The sequence below is a fragment of the Rhincodon typus genome, chromosome 33 (assembly GCF_021869965.1).
Source record: "Rhincodon typus isolate 14 chromosome 33, sRhiTyp1.1, whole genome shotgun sequence".
Taxonomy (NCBI): Eukaryota; Metazoa; Chordata; class Chondrichthyes; order Orectolobiformes; family Rhincodontidae; genus Rhincodon; species Rhincodon typus.
In genome coordinates this window covers 719,743-736,603 of record NC_063364.1, presented here as the reverse complement: position 1 = coordinate 736,603, position 16,861 = coordinate 719,743, and the positions used below count along the sequence as shown (strand labels likewise).

At 42.0% G+C, this 16,861-nt stretch overlaps 1 protein-coding gene across 1 annotated transcript in view; it reads left to right on the top strand.

The window, feature by feature from the left end:
* The first annotated feature begins 233 nt into the window (after window positions 1–233).
* The window catches only part of LOC125486771 (calcium-binding mitochondrial carrier protein SCaMC-3-like), a 46,235-nt gene continuing 29,607 nt past the window's right edge, over window positions 234–16,861 (top strand). The window contains exon 1 of the mRNA XM_048615711.1: window positions 234–380. Coding sequence (XP_048471668.1) covers window positions 234–380 — 147 coding nt within the window. The remainder of the gene's footprint in view (window positions 381–16,861) is intronic.

Sequence of the window (16,861 nt, the reverse complement as noted above, 5' to 3'; positions counted from 1 at the left end):
TGGGCCTCCATTGATAGTGCAAGGGAATCATTGTCTGAGAGGTTCCTCTCCTAATGTGTTCCCCAGCCCCACCTGTTATTGGTCAATTATTCAGCTGGTACCATTTACACACTGAACTTAATCGTCAACGCTAGCCTCCAGGGGAAAAAGAATGGAGAAACCTTTTTAGAGGATTCAAGGACATTTTTTAACCTTATCTTTTTTGCTCACAGTATCAATACCATGACTCGGGTATGTACAGTGGTTTCTTATTCTCAGAGTCCTCAAGTTCTCAGCCATATGTGACAACGTGGTGGAAGCAGTTGTTAGCAGGAGCTACAGCAGGAGCAGTGTCCCGTACCTCAACTGCCCCACTTGATCGACTCAAAATCTACATTCAGGTAAAATGTGGATAAAGGTGGCAAAGAGGAACTTTAAATAATTGACAGAGCTGTGAGATGTGGAGCAGTCTGGTTGTTCTAATGCATGAATTGTAAAAGGCTAGAATGCAAGTGCATTCAGTAAATAGGAAAGTGTAAAAAATATTTTGTTTATTGGGAGGGGTATTGAATACAAAAGTAGGGATGTCATGCTTCAGTTATACAGGGCACAGGTCAGAAAATATCGGAAGTACTGTGTATAGTTTTGGTCTCTTTATTTAAGGAAGGATGTAAATGCATTGGAAGCAGTTCGAAGAAGGTCTACCAGACAAATACCTAGAATAGGCAGGTGGAGAGGATAGTTCCTTTTCACAGAATCACAGAATTTTTACAGCACAGAAGAGGTCCATTTGGCCCAGCATGTCTGCACTGGTTCTATTACCTAATGCCAATGTCCTGCTTTTTCCCCACATGCCTGTATACTATTTCTATCCAAATAATCATCGAATGTCCTCTTGAAGGTTTTAAAATAATTTAATTTCCATCATTGTGGGATTTAAATGCAGATCTCCAGAATATTACTTGATTCTCTGGATTGATAGTCCAGCAACAATACCACTACACCATTCCAACCTCCAACCCTGATGGGAAAATCTGGGACTAGTGGTTACTGTTTCACAGTCAGAGGTTGCTCATTTAAAACAGGAATGAAGTAAAACATTTTTCTCACAAAGTTTTAGGCACTCTCTTCCTCAAAAGGTAATGGAAGCAAAGACTTTTAAGCCAGATGTCAAGAGATCATTGGAAAGCAAGGTGGTGAAAAGATAGCTAAGGATGGCAGAAGGGTGGAGTTGAGGTTACAATCAGGTCAGTCATGATGCTTTTAAATAACAGAGCAGACTCAAGAGGTCGAATGACTTACTCCTGTTCCTTGTTTAAGAAGCATAAATTACAATACCATTCAGCCCATTATTCCTGTTTTAATAGTGTTCTGAAACTTTCTATTATTCTGTCATCCAGATCTTTTGATATTATTGTTTTTCAAATATATTGACTTCCCTTCTTATGGGTAGTGATCTCAGCCCAACCATAAGAACATAAGAAATAGGATTAGGAATAGGCCATCTGGCTCATTGAGTTTGCTTCGCCATTCAATAAAGTTGAATGGACTCAGCTCCACTTACCCATTTGCTCACCTTAATTGCTTTACCGTTCAAACATTTATCTATCTTTGTGTTAAAAACATTCAACGAGGTAGCCTCAACTGCTTCAGTGAGCAGGGAATTCCACAGATTCATAACCTTTTGGGTGAAGAAATTCCTCCTCATTTCAGTCCTCAATTTAATCCCCCTTGTTTTGAGGCTATGCCCCCAAGTTCTAGTTTCACCCGCCAGTGGAAGCTTTAGCAGCTTCAACAATGACCTTCCCTCCATCATAAGGTCAGAAGTGGGGATGTTCAGTGATGTTCAGCACCATTCACACTCCACAGTTACTGAAGGAGCCCATGTCCATATGCAGCATGCTCTGGCTTAGGCTGATGTGTTCAGTTACTTTAGTGTCACACAAATGCCAATGACAATCTCCAATAAGACAGAATCTAACCATTCCCTCTGATTTCCCCACTATCACCTGCATTGGGGGTTGTGAAGGGACAACTGATCAGAAACTGAATTGGACCAGAAACATATATACTGTGGCTAGAAGAATAGTACAGAAGTGGGCACCTTGCAGTGAGTAACTCAACTATCTCACAATGCTTGTCCACTGTCTACAAGGTACAAGTCAAGAGTGTGATGAAATACTCCCCACTTCCTTGGATGAGTGATGCCATCTAGGACAAAGTAGCCCAGATGATCTGCACCCCACCCACCAACTCTCTACTCCCGACACACAGTAGTTAGCTTTCTGTACCTTTGACAGCATTTTCAAACCGCAGCCTCTACAACCCAGAAATCCAAAGGCAGCATATGTGTGGGAATACCACCACTTGTAAATTCCCCTCCAAGCCATAAACCAACACTATTGTTTCTCACTATTGCTGGAAAAAATTCCTGGAACTCCTTCCCTAATATTAAGTGTCCCTACACCTCATTGACTGCAACAGTTCAAGACAGGCAAGACAGACCACAAATGTTGGCTTAGCTAACTAAAAACTGAAAGAACTGCAGATGCTGTAAATCAGGAACATGAACAGAAGTTGCTGGAAAAGCTCAGCAGGTCTGGCAGCATCTGTGAAGAAAATGTTAGAGTTAATGTTTTGGGTCCAGTGACCCTTCCTCAGAACAGTTCCTCAGACCTGCTGAGCTTTATCAAGCAACTTCTGTTTTCATGCTGCTGTTGTTGGCTTAGCTAATGATGCTCACATTCTGTGAAAGAATAAAAAAAACTATGAGTTTAACATTAAAATAATCCCAAATGTAGCTTTAGTGAGGAACTTTAATGATCTGGATATAGATTGGATTAATAGTAGTGTCTAGAACAGAGTGCAGCAAGAGCTCCTATTGTATGACCAGGAGAATTTTCTAGCCTAATGAAGAAAAGAGGCATCGCTGGATGTGATTCTTGTTAATAAAGTGTCCCAAGTAGATCAAGAGCCAGGAAGGAAACATTTGGAAACAGCAATCATGTGGCCCATTGGTAACATTTGGTTGGCCTTCAAAAAGAACAACCTGCATCTGAAGTCAGAATTGGATGATGGTCAACTTCCATGGGATAAGAATGGAGCTGGTCCTGCTCAATTGGAAGCAAAAATTGCCAAAACTTTAAAAAAGTGATACTTCAGATACTGTCATGGTTCATTACTACAAAAGGGAAAGGTACGGCAAACAAATTCAAAACTCCCTGGATGATGAAAGAAATAAGATAAGATAATTTACAAAAATGAAGGATATGAAATAACTCCACAAAGGCCGGTCTCCTGTCACCAAGTCACTTTTTATTTACAGGTGGAGGGTTCTTGACACTGATGCAGCTCCCCCAGAGCCAGCTGTCAAAGAGAACAGGATGTCTGACACAGCTGTCTTTATCTATCAGCTAGGGCTCCCTGATTGGACCAGATTAACAGCCCCAATTAGGGACTCATGTTTACGAGGTCCAGCTGGCTGACCTCATTATAACCATTGCATTCCTCCCCTCTGAGTCCGAGGACATAGGCCAGTTTCTTTTTAGTAGTTCTTCCTGGGGTGTTTTAGCGCTGGGTCAGGTTCCTCCAACTCTGCCTTTGATATGGGTGGTGTGTAACATACAGTAGTTTGTCTCTTGTGCCCAGAGCTTCTCAGAAGAAAGTCATTCTCTTCTTCAGGTGGCAAAGACCTTGAGGCAGTGACATCCACAGTGGACATCTCAGATTCTGAGGTATCTTCAATGCTTGATGGAGAGGGAGAGCCCATGGGTTCAGGAACGGTAGAAAGACTGTTAAGGAGCCGAGCACATTTTGCTCCTGTACTGTTTGCGAGTTTGTGGCTTTAATACAGTCCACGTGCTTGCTCAGGACCGTTGCACTTACCTGAACTTTATATGTCACTGGACCTAACCTATCATTGACCACACCTCTTACCTATGCAGTGCTATTCCTGTGCTTCATGCACCAAACTCTGTTCCCTGAAGTAAACTGTCTCTCTCGCTTAGTGGAGTCTTGAGCATTGGCATTCCTGATGCTGTTTCACCACCCCCCTCCCTGGTCCGGGAAGATCAGATATATACTGGAGTGGACTCTTCTCCCCATTAGCAACTCTGGTGGAGCTATCCCTGTAGGATGAGGAGTGGTCCTATAATCAAACAGGAACGAGGACAGTTTGGTATTGAATGAAGCAAGTTTGGACTCGTGTTTCTACCACACCATTAAATGATGGATAATATGAAGCTGTCCTTATATGTCAAATACAATTCAACTTTAGGAAATATTCAAATTCCCTGCTGGTAAATGATGTCCCATTTTTTTGTGACCAACATTTCTGGGTCTCTGTGTATTGTAAAAGATGCGCACAGTTTTTCTATTGTCATCCCCATGTTTGACGAATGAACTCTATGCACATCCAACTACTTTGGGTGGGTGTCTGCAATGACTAAGAACATTGAGCCCATGAAAGAACTTGCATAGTTGACATGTAACTGAATCCAGGGTTTACCTGGCCATTCCCACGAATGTGGGGGAGCTGTCAGTGATAATTTTTGTCCTTTTTGGTGCTCTGGGCACTGCCCACCAATGCAGCTATGTCAGCATCCAATTCCTGGCCACCAGACATAACTTCTCATTAACATCTTCATTTTGGAAACCCCTGGATGACCCTGATGGAGTTCAGCCATGATCTGGCAGTGACCTTTGCTTGGCATAATCTTACTCCCCACAATAATATGTTGTCCTTGGAACGTCAGGTGGAACTTCCTGACTCCAAATATGGCCACCAAACCTTTCTTCTCTATCTGTGTGTGTTTACACTCTTCATTAGCCAAAGTACTGGATGCATATGCTATTGGGCATTCCTCTCCATTGGACTGCCAATGAGCTAATACTACCGAGATGCCATACGGGGAGGAATTGCATGTCAATACCAAATCTCATTTGGGATCATAGTGTGCCAACACCTTAGAGGATGGTAGCTGCTTCTTCACTTCCTTGAAAGCTATGATTTTGCTATGTGACCATTTCAAGGCTGATCCTCTTTTAATAGTTGATGGAAAGGTCAGGATGATGACCAGTTTATGTACAAACTTTCTGCAGTAATTCACCAATCCAAGGAAAGATTTAAGCTCTGGTACAAATGTGGGAAGCAACTTTAATCACCCTCAGTTCATCTTCCAATGAGTATAATCTAGTCTTGTTGACTCTGTAGCCCAAATAGGTCACTTGGGGTGCCTGGAACACACATTATTTCCCTCCTAAGGCATATGTCCACCTGGGAAAAATATCTAAGGACTATGTCCAAGTTCTCTAAGTGTTCCTTATTGCTCTTTTGTTATTAGCATGTCATCTAAATAAATAATGACCTGGGGTAGACCTTGTAAAATGTTCTCCATTGTCCGCTAAAAAATTGTACAGGTTGACAATACCCCAAATGGCAGTCTCATATATTGGTACAAACTGTTATGCGTATTAATTGTAGCAGACTTCTGGGAATCCTCATCTAACCACAATTGCAAGTACGCTTGGCTCATGTCCAACTTCGTGAAAGACAGCACCCTCCCCCCACCCCGCTTTGCATATAAATCCTTTATGCGAGGGATTGGCTATTTATCCAGCTGTGAACAGTGGTTTACCATTTGCTTAAAATCCCAGCAAAGGCAATCCGACACATCAGACTTCATAATCGGCATGACTGCTGGTGTCCATGCTACAAACTGGACTGGTTTGATGATTCCTTCGCTTTCCAGCCTCCTGATTTCTGCCTCTACTTTTGACCATAAAGCAAAGGGCACTATGTGGGCCTTGTAGAATTTTGGAATTGCTTCCTGGTCGGCATGCAAGGTGGTCTTAGCTCCTTTGATAGTACCTAGACCTTCCTGAAAAAATCTTCCGGTTATTTATTTAGGACTTCACTCAGGCCGCCATTTTCTAATTGAAAAATGTTGAGCCAATCTTGTTGAATCTTTCTCAACCAATTTCACCCCATCAAGCTTGGGTTCAAGTCTTTTACCACAATGAACGATAACTGAACCAGCTGGTCCTCGTAAGAGACCAGAAACGAAATTGTACCCTTGATTTGTAAAAGTTGCGGGTGTAGGTTCTCTGTCTAGCCAAGGTCTTGTGGAAGCTTAAGGGCTGGAGCCCAGAGCGAATTTTGTTAAAGGCTGGATCTGTGATCACTGAAATGACCATGTCAGTGTTGACATCCATTAGAACTGGGTGACCATTTAACCAGACATTTATTTTGATTGGTTCTGATTTGGATGTTGCTAAGCAATTTAACTGTTCCAAAGCAGATGTAGGTGGATTTTCCAGGGCGTGTTACTCAGTTTAGCTGTAGTGGGATTCTTTTGCTGTCTCGAGTCTGAATATTGGCAGCAACTACAATAACTTGCTGGCTCTGGTCCTGAAGAAAATTTTAGCCGTTTGATCAAGGCTTGGCTTTGTTTTGGGGTTTTGCTGTGGGTCTAACCTAGAGTCCCTCTGTTCAGGATATGCCCTGAGTGAAGTTATGCAAGTGTCTTCATTCAAGTGATGTTCGACAAGCTCAGTTGAACTGACAAGGGCATCTACTTCCATTGGAATACTCTGCAACTCATATACACCACTTGCGACATTCTCTAATGATAAAGCCAGTCGTAGTGCCTGTTTGAAGTCATGTGGGCTTCAGCTAGTAGGTGCTTTTGTACAGTTACATCATTAATCCCATATACCAAATGATCTCTCAGCATCTCATATTGGGTTAAATAGAAGTCACATGCCTCTGCCTGTTGTCTTAACTTAGTCAAAAATCCTGATACGGCTTCTCCTGGTTCTTGAAATGCCAAGTAAAACTGATAGCATCTCAGAATTAGAGGAGGCTTGGGGTTGTAATGTTCCTCAACTGCGTATATCCATCAACTTTGGAAAGGTTTTAATATCTGGTGTCCTAGGGAAAGTTAGGCTCCTAATAAACAAAAAAGCTCTACAAGCTGTCAGGAGAATTACTCATTGCTTTTCATTTGCTCTAATGTCATTTGCCTGGAAAAAAGAAACACATTCTTTCCACATACTGGGCCCAGTCTTTGACTGCAGGATTGAATGAATCGAGCTTCCCAAATAACAACATGATGCCAGGGATGCTTGCCCCAACTCAAGGATGACCGTTGTGAGTGAATTTCTTCAGGAGTGTGCTTTTCACTCATCATCACTGAAATAACTCCACAAAGGCTGGTATCCCATCACCAGGTCATCCGTTGTTTATGTGGAGAGAACTTGACACTGAACCAGTTCTCTCAGAACCCGCTCTCAGAGTGGATATCAGACACACCTGTTTTTATCTGTCAGCCAGGGCTCCCTAACTGGGCCAGGTTAACACTCCAGTTGGGGAACTCATATTCCGATGCTGGAGCCTGAGATAACAAGGTGTGGAGCTGGATGAACACAGTAGGTCAGGTAGCATCAGAGGAGCAGGAAAGCTGACGTTTCGGGTCGGGACCCTTCTTCAGAAATTTCTGAAGAAGGGTCCAGACCCGAAACGTCAGCTTTCCTGCTCCTCTGTTGTGCCTGGCCTACTGTGTTCATCTAGCTCCACACCTTGTTATCTCATATTCTATGATGTCCACCTGGCTGACCTTGTTACAATCACTGCACAATATAATTCAACAAGAACGATGAGATTGTGGAGTTAAATGGTGACACTGACAATGGCAGGGCAGTAACGCAGAGTTACCACAGTAGTGTTGTGCATCCCCGTTTTCTGAGGAAGAAGGTTCCACTTTGATCATGGTGAAAGAGGAGGTAGCTTTTGACCTTTATGTTTGTATAGGATTGGGTGAGGGTTAGGGTTAGGATGTATAGGATGTTGGTATGACCAGCAGGATTGGCACTTGTTGCCTAACCATAGTTGTCCTTGAATTGATTGGCTCTCAAGACCTTTTAAGAACATAAGAGGCTATGGGTCTGAAGTCTCATGCAGGCTAGGCCAGCATTTATTGCCCACTTTGATCATTGTGAAAGAGGAGGTAGCCTTCTCCCCTTTATGTTTGTCTCAGATTTGCCATTTATTGCCCATGGATGAGCTTCAATAATTGCATATCCTTGTCTGGCATAAGGGAAGGTGACTCAATATGGCTAAAAAAGAAAATCAGGGATAGTGTCAAAGCCAAAGAAGAGGCATATAAATTGGCCAGAAAAAGCAGCAAACCTGAGGTCTGGGAGAAATTAAAATTCAGCAAAGGAGGTCAAAGAGTTAAATTTGGAAGGGGAAAATAGAATATGAGCTTTAAGCTTGTGGGAAACATAAAATCTGACTGCAAAAGATTCTATCGATATGTGAAGACAAATGTAGGTCCCTTACAGTTAGAATCTGGTGAATTCATAATGGACAACAAAGGATGGCAGACCAGTTGAACAAATACTTTGGATCTGTCTTCACTAAGATGTATACAAATAACCTTCCGGAAATGCTAGGGGACAGAGGGTCAAGCACAAAGGAGAAACTGAAGGAAACCCTTATTATTCAAAAAATGATATTGCGGAAATTCATGGGATTAAACCTGATAAATCCCCAGGGCCTGATGTTCTGCATCCCTGAGTACTTGAGGAAGAAGCCCTAGAAATAGTGGACGTATTAGTGATCAATTTCCAGCATTCTGTAAACTCTGGAAGAATTCCAATGGATTGTAACTCCACTTTTTAATAAAGGAAGTAGAGAGAAAATTGGGAATTATAGGCAGTTAGCCTGACATTGGTGGTGGGGAAAATGCTGGAGTCAATCATTAAGGATGAAATAACTGAGCATTTGGAAAGCGGTGACAGCATCAGTCTGAGTCAGCATGGATTCACTAAAGAGAAATCATCCTTGACAAATCTTCTGGAATTTTTTGAGAATGTGACCAGGAGAGTGTTCAAGGGTGAATCAGTGGATGTTGTGTATTTCGACTTTCAAAAGACATTTGACAAGTTTCCACACATGAGATTAGTAAGGAAAATTAAGGCTCATGGTATCAGAGGTGATTTGTTGACATAGATAGAGAACTGGTTGGCAGACAGGAAGCAGAGGGTTGAAATAAATGGGTCCTTTCCAGAGTGGCAGACAATGACGAGTGGGGTACTGCAAGGTTCAGTGCTGGTACCCCAGCTGTTCACAAGTTACACGAACAATTTAGACGAAGGAATTGAATGCAATATCTCCAAATTTGCAGACGACACTAAGCTGGGTGGCAGTGTGTGCTGTGAGGACGATGCTAAGTGGCTGCAAGGTGACTTGGACAGGCTGGCCGATTGGGCAAATACAATATAATGTGGATAAATATGAGGTTATCCACTTTGGTCACAAAAACAGGAAGGCTGATTATTATCTGAATGGTGGCAGTTTAGGAAATGGTGAGGCGCAATGATGCCTGGGTGTCAAGGGGGAACAGTCACTGAAGGTTGCCATGCAGGTGCAGCAGGCAGTGAGGAAAGCTAATAGCATGCTGGCCTTCATAGTGACAGGATTTGAGTATAGGAACGGGGATGTCTTGTTACAGTTATACAGGACCTTGGTGAGGCCACATCTTGAGTATTGTGTGTGCAGTTTTGGTCTCCTAGTCCGAGAAAGGGAGGCCAGCAAAGGTTTATTAGACTGATTCCCGGGATGGCAGCACTGACTGAAGAATGAGGTTTGTATCTCATAGTAACATAAGAAATCCTGATGAGACTGGACAACTAGATGCGGGAAGAATGTTCCTGATGTTGGGGAAGTGCAGAACTTGGGGTCACAGTCTAAGAATAAGGGGTAAGCCATTCAGGACTAAGATGAGGAAGAATTTCTTCATTCATTGTGAACCTTTGGAATTCTCTCCCACAGAAACCTGTTGGGGCCAGTTTGTTAGATATATTCAAGAGGGGGCTGGACATGACCCTTGCAGCTAAAGGGATCAAGGGGTATGAAGAGAGGGCAGAAGTGAGATACTGAAATTGCATGATCAGCCATAATCATTTTTAATGGTGATACAGGCTCAAAGGGCTGAATGACCTCCTCCTGCAACTATTGTCTATGTTTCTATGTTTCTATCCCTAACTGTCCAGGGGGCAGTTAAGAGTCAAACAGATTGATGTGGGTTTGGAGTCGCATGTAGCCAGACCAGGTAAGGGCAGCTGTTTTCTTCTCCAGAGGGCATTACTAAACTAGATAGGTTTTGCCAACAATGATAACATGGTCATCAACGGGCCTTTAATTCCAGATTTTTATTGAATTCAAATGTCACCTTCTGCTATGGTGGGATTCAAACCTAAATCCCTACAATATTAACTGAGTCTCAGAATTAATAGTTGAGCAATAACACCACTAGGCCATCTCGTTTCCCACTATGGTCACCATTAGTCTAGTTTTTAATTCCATATATTTTAATTGTCATAAAATATCACCAACTGTCATGGTAGAATTTGAACCTATGACTCCAGAATATTGATGTGGTGTTCTGGATTACAAAGACAATTACATTACCACTTGCCCTGAAATGCTGTTGGGTTTAAAATTGATAAGGAGAGAGTATTAGACTGATTATTTTTAAACTTGATAATGGCAGGATCTGCAGGTGAATTCACTATGGAACATCTGTGAGCTTTGCTAGGAACGTACTGTAAACCCCCTCTAACAGTCTGAGAGAAATAGAAGAATACATATGGAGGCAAATTTCAGAGATGTGTAAAAGTAATAGTGTAGTGATAGTCGGGGATTTCAGCTTCCCCAACATTAACTGGGGCAGTCATTGAATGAAATCTTCGGAGGGAGTAGAATTCTTACAGTGCATTCGGGCAGATTTTTAAGCCAGTATGCAGAAGATTCAAAATTGCTACAGGAAAGGACAGGATGAGCCTGAAATCAAAGTTCTCAACTGGGGGAATACGATGAGATATGATTTGGCCAGAGTGGACTGGAAGCAGATATTTTCAGGTAAATCTGTCTCAGAGCAGTGGAAGGCATTCAAGAAGAAAATATGGAGAGTACAGGCCCAACATGTTCCAATACAGAAAAAGGGTGGGACCAACCGATCCTGTGAACCCTGAATATCAGAGGATACACAGCATTGGATTAAGAGTGAAAGGGAGGCTTATGGCAGACGTCAAGGGCTCAAAACAGCAGAAGTCTTAAAGGAGTATAGAATGTGCAAAAGGGTCTTAACGAGGTTAGGAGAGCTGAAAGGGGATATGAAAGAATACTGGCAGGCACAATAAAGGAAAATCTTAAGTTGTTTTACAGGTACATTAACAGTAAAAAGATAATGAGGGAAACAGTATAGTCCATGAAGGATCAGAGTGGTAATATGTATGTGGAGCCAGAGGATGTAGGTAGGTTCTTGTATGAATACTTAGAGTTGGTGTTCACTACTAAGAGGAGCAATATGGTAGAAATCAAGGAGAAGGCCTGCGATGCAATTAAAGAATTTAGCATAGACAGAAAGGAGGTACTGAGTGGTCTGGCTGCTTAAAAGTAGATAAGACTCTAGGGACAGATGAAACGTATCCCAGGTTGATTGAGGCAAGGGAGGAAATAGCAGGGGCATTGGCAAAAATGTTCAATTCTTCTCAGGCCACAGGAGAGGTGTTGGAGGACTGGAGGCTGCCAATGTGGTACTGTTGCGGTGGAATAACCAAATGATTCACTTGACACTTAGGAAACATAGAATCCCTACAGTGTGGAAGCAGGTCCCTGGCCCATCAAGTCCACATTGACCTCTGAAGGGCATCCCACCCATACCCAGCCCCCTACCCTATCCTTATAACGCTTCATTTCCCATGGCTAATCCACCTAGCCTGTGCATCCCTATACACTATGGGATATTTAACATGGTCAATCCACCTAACCTGCACATCTTTGCACTGTGAGAGGAAACTGGAGCACCCAGAAGAAACCCACGCAGATATGGGAAGAATGCATAAACTACACACAGATAGTTGCCTGAGGCTGGAATCATACCCAGGACCCTAGTTCTGTGAGGCAGTAGTGCTAACCACTGAGCTACTGTGCCACCCCATTAGAGTTCACTTCCAGTATCAAAGAGTTTGTTCAAATTACACTGGTGGGAAGAAACCATCTGAAAATCCAGAAAGCTCTTCCCCACACAAAGGAAAGTCATACGTTTTTAAACATTTGTTTCATCCCACATTTAACAATTACAAACCAATCATATTATTAATTGATTACATGCATTTCCAATTAAGCCAATCACATGACGGCACAGCTAGAGATGAACAGGTTTGTGGTCAACCTCTGGTCTTCCATGGTCTCATTTTGTTTAAAAGGCTCTCTTATCTCCTTTTTTGCGGCTTTTCAGAATGGACCTCAGAATCTGCATTCCAAAGACTGCTAGTTTCTTTACTTGTGATCCAATTCTCCCTGTAATGATATGGGGGCTGTTTTTACTGTCTGAGACTAGTTTGCTCTCATAATTTTATTTGAATCTTTTCCACTAATGCTTTTAGTGATTTTATGTGAATCTATAACTACTTTGGAATCTATGTTGATGATTATTTGAAGGATTTTAGCTAAAACCTACTATTAGTATTGTATTACTATTAGTATTAGTATTGTAACTACTATTAGTATTAGTATTGTAACAGATTGATTAATAATTAAAGAGAGATTCACTAATTAAGTGTAGTGTGAAATGTTCTTATCTATGTCTTATGCATAAACAACCTCTGCTGCATATTCTATCACAGTTCTGTTACCTTGGGTCCACAGAGCTAGTATTTCATAAGACTACTGTCAGCCATGCTTTTACTGCTTTTGCCATGGACAATCATCGGCTGTTTAATGCTGCTCAGACATGGGCAGCCCTAACAGTACCATTGCTCAAGAAGGGAACAAGGAATAAATCAGGAAACTATAGGCCAGTCAATTCAACCTTGGTGGTAGGGAAACTATTGGAAGCAATTCTGAGGACAGAATTAATTTGCAGGGATTAATCAAGAACAGTCAGCTTCGTTTTGTTAAGGGGAGGTTACATCTGACCAACATGATTGAATTTTTAGTAGGTATGTAGATGAGAGTTTTTAATGTAGTCTACTTGGATTTCAACAAGGCTTTTGAAAAGGTCCTACATGGGAGACTGATGGCAAAGGAAAGAGCCCATGGGATCCAAAGAAATTGGGAAAATTGGATCTAGAATTAGGTGAACAGCAGGAAGCAAGAGATGATGGTTGAGGGGTATTTTTCTGACTGGAAATCTATATCCAGTGAAGTCTGACAGGCATCTCAGTTGAGACTTTGCTGACTGTGGTTTATATAAATGATTTACACTTGTACGTTGGAGGGTTGATTGGTAATTTGGCAGATGATGCAAAAATTAGTGGTGTGGTAAATAATGAGAAGGATTGCCTTGGACCACAAGAGGATGTAGACAGGCTAGTCAGAGGGGCTGATCCGTGGCAAATGGAATTCAATCTAGATAAAAGTGAGATTGGTAGGACAAACAAGGTGAGGCATGATGAATGGTAAGTCTCTCGGAAGCACTGAGGATCAGAGGAACTTTGGTGTGTATGTACACTGGTCTCTTAAGCAATCAGGGATAGTGTATAAAGGGTTAAGAAGGCATCTGGTATATTTGCCTTTAATTTCGAGGTCAGAAGTCAGACAACACCAGATTGTAGTCCAACAAGTTTATTTGAAATCACAAGCTTTCGAAGCATAGCCCCTTCATCAGGTAAAGTGAGAGATAGGCAATAGACACAGAATTTATAGGCAGACAGATCAAGGGCAGAGAGATCAAAAGATTATATAAATGGTGTGAATGGAGTGTTGAATAATAAGTCTCTGCAGGTGATCAAAAGTGTCAGAGACATTGAATTTAAGAACTTCAAGAGGAAATTGTGCTAAAACTATATAAATCGCTGATTAGGCCACAGCTAGAGTATTGTGTGCAGTTCCTGAATTCACATTATAGAATCATAAAATCATATAATCATTGAATCCTTATGGTGTGGAAGCAAGCTATTCTGCCCATCGAGTCACATCAATCCTCCAGAGAGCATCCAACCCTGCACCACACCCCAACTTCCCCAACCCTGTCCCTGTAACTTTGCATTTCTCACTGTTACTCCATCGAGCCTGTACAACCATGGACATTATGGACAATTTATCATGGCCAATCCACCTAACCTGCACATCTTTGGACTGAAGGGATGTGATAGCACTGGACAGGGTATAGAGGAATTTACCAGAATGTTGCCTGGACTGGGTAGCTTTAGCTATGAAGAGAAATTAGATAGACTGAGATAAAACAAAGAACTGTGAATTCTGGAAATCTGGACCATGAAGGTCTGGCAGCATCTTTGGAGAGAAACCAGAGTCAACATTTTGGCCCCAGTGACTCTTCTTCAGAGTGGACCTTTTGTTTGGTCAGACTGGGGTTGTTTTCCTTAGAGCAGAGGAGATTGAGAGGGGTGTTGATTGAGATGTATAAAATTATGACAGACACAGATAGGGCAGACAGGAGGAAACTATTCCCCTTGCTGGAGCGATCAATGACTAGGGGTCATAGATTTAAGGTAAGGGAAAGAAGGTTGAGAGGAGATGTGAGGAAAAAACTTTTTCACGCAGAAGGTAGTGGGAACCTGGAACTCACTGCCTGGAAGGATGATAGAAGCAGAAACCCTGATAACATTTAAGTATTTAGATATGCACTGCGATGCCAAGGTATTCAAGGCTATTGGGCCAATTGCTGGAAAATGGGATTAGAATAGTTAGATGGATGTTTTTGATTGGTGTAAACACAAAGGGCTGAAGGACCTTTGTCTGTGCTGTAGATGTAAGAATCCCAGGCTGCTATGGGAGACACGGGAGGAGATTGCTGGGGCCCTGGCTGAGATAATTAATGGTTCATTCACCACAGGTAAAGTGCAAGATGACTGAAGGTTAGCTAACGTGGTTCCTTTGTTCAAGAAGGGCAGCAGAGTAGGGAAATTATTGAAAAAAGTTCTGAAGAACAGGATAATCCATACTTTGGAAGGCAGAAATTGATCAGGGATCGTGAACATGGATTTGTTAAATGGAGATCCTGCCTGACTAATTTAATTAAGCTTTTTGGAAAGGTGACTAAATATATCAATGAGGATAGTGCATTTGATGTGGTTTACATAGACTTCAGTAAAGCTTTTGACAACATCCTGCATGGAAGGCTGGTCCAAAAGGTAAGAGCCTACGTGATCCAAGGCATGTTGGCAAACTGGTTTATAAATAGGAGGCAATAGTTGATGGTGGAAGGTTGGCTTTGTAAGTGGAAGCCTGTGATCAGTGGCGTACCACAGGGATCAGTGCTCAGACCCTTACTGTTTGTTATGTATGTTAACGACTTGGATGTGAATGTAGAAGGTATGTTTAGTAAGTATGCAGGTAACACAAAAATTGATGATGCCATTGATACTGAGAAGGATGGTGTCAGGCTGGATTCTGAAATTGATCAGTTGGTGAATTGGGCAGAGCAATGGCAGATGGAATTTAATCCTGATGAGTACAAAGGTGATATATTTTGGGAGGTCTAAAAAGGGAAGAACATATGCAATGAATGGCAGGTCCCTAGTGAGTACTGAGGGACAAAGGGATCTTGGTTGTTAAGTCCATAGATCCCTGAAGGTATCAGCACAGATAGACAAAGTAATGAAGAATACAGGATGTTTGCATTCATTAGCCAGGCATAGAATAGAGAAGAAAGGAAGACTTGTTACAACGTTGTGTAATATTGGTTAGGTCACAGATGGAATACTGCATGCAGTATGTTGCCACTCTATCAGAAGGACATGATTGCACTGGAAAGGGTGCAGAGGAGATTCACCAGGACATTGGCTGGGATAGAAAGTGTTGATTATGAGGACAGACTGAATAGGCTGGGTATGTTTTCCTTGGAGCATAAATTGGGTAGATCATGAGAATCTTTTCCCTGCAGCAGACATGTCTAAAACCAGACAGCATAAGCTTAAAGTGAGGAACAAATGGTTTCGAGATCTGAGAAAGAATTTTTCACCTAGAGGGTGGTAAGAATATGGAACGTGCTGTCTGAGAGACTGGTAGAAGCAGATACTCTTGTAACATTTAAGAAGCATCCAAATAAGTATTTAAAATGTCAGGCATACTAGGTTATTGATCAAGTGCATGTGAATGGTACTCGTTGGTCGGCATAGGCATGGTGAGCTGAAGAGCCTGCTTCTATGCGGCATGACTTTATGAGATCTCTATGATTCTATGACCAAGTAAATGTATCCAAGGATACTAAGGGAAGCAAGGGTGGAAATTGCAATGGCCATAATTTTTTAATCCCCCTCAGGGATAGGAGTAGAGCCAGCAATGTGGAAAACTGTAAATTTCACAGCATTTTTCAACAAAGGGAGTGAGGATAAGCTCAGCAACTGAGGCCACTCAGTTTCAGAAATAATGACCTGGGTATCAGTATACTGGTACATTTTCAAAAAATTGGCAGCTTTCTGTTTCCAGTATTTCTTGAAGAGTGGTGATAGATTTGTAGCGTTCCAACCTGTGGGACATTTCTAGAATCTATGAAATTTCAGAAGGTTATGACCCCAATATCCCCATTCTTTCTGTACTCACTTCCTTCAAGACGTTCAGCTGGAGACCATCTGATCCAGAGGAGTTGGCATCCTTTAGTCCCACTGAGAGACTCAAGTCTACTCATGGTAAACTCACAGAGTTCTGCCTTGTCTCCAAGCATAAATATTTTACACCTTATCCCGATCAAATCAATCTAAACCTTCCTTTGCTCTTGAAGAATCAAACCATACTGTCAGGCAGGGTATAGAACAGGTCACATGACCCCATTCATTTAAGCTGCTGTTCCAAAACACAATAATTTTATGAGACAACAAGGTGCAGGGCTGGATGAACACAGCAGGCCAAGCA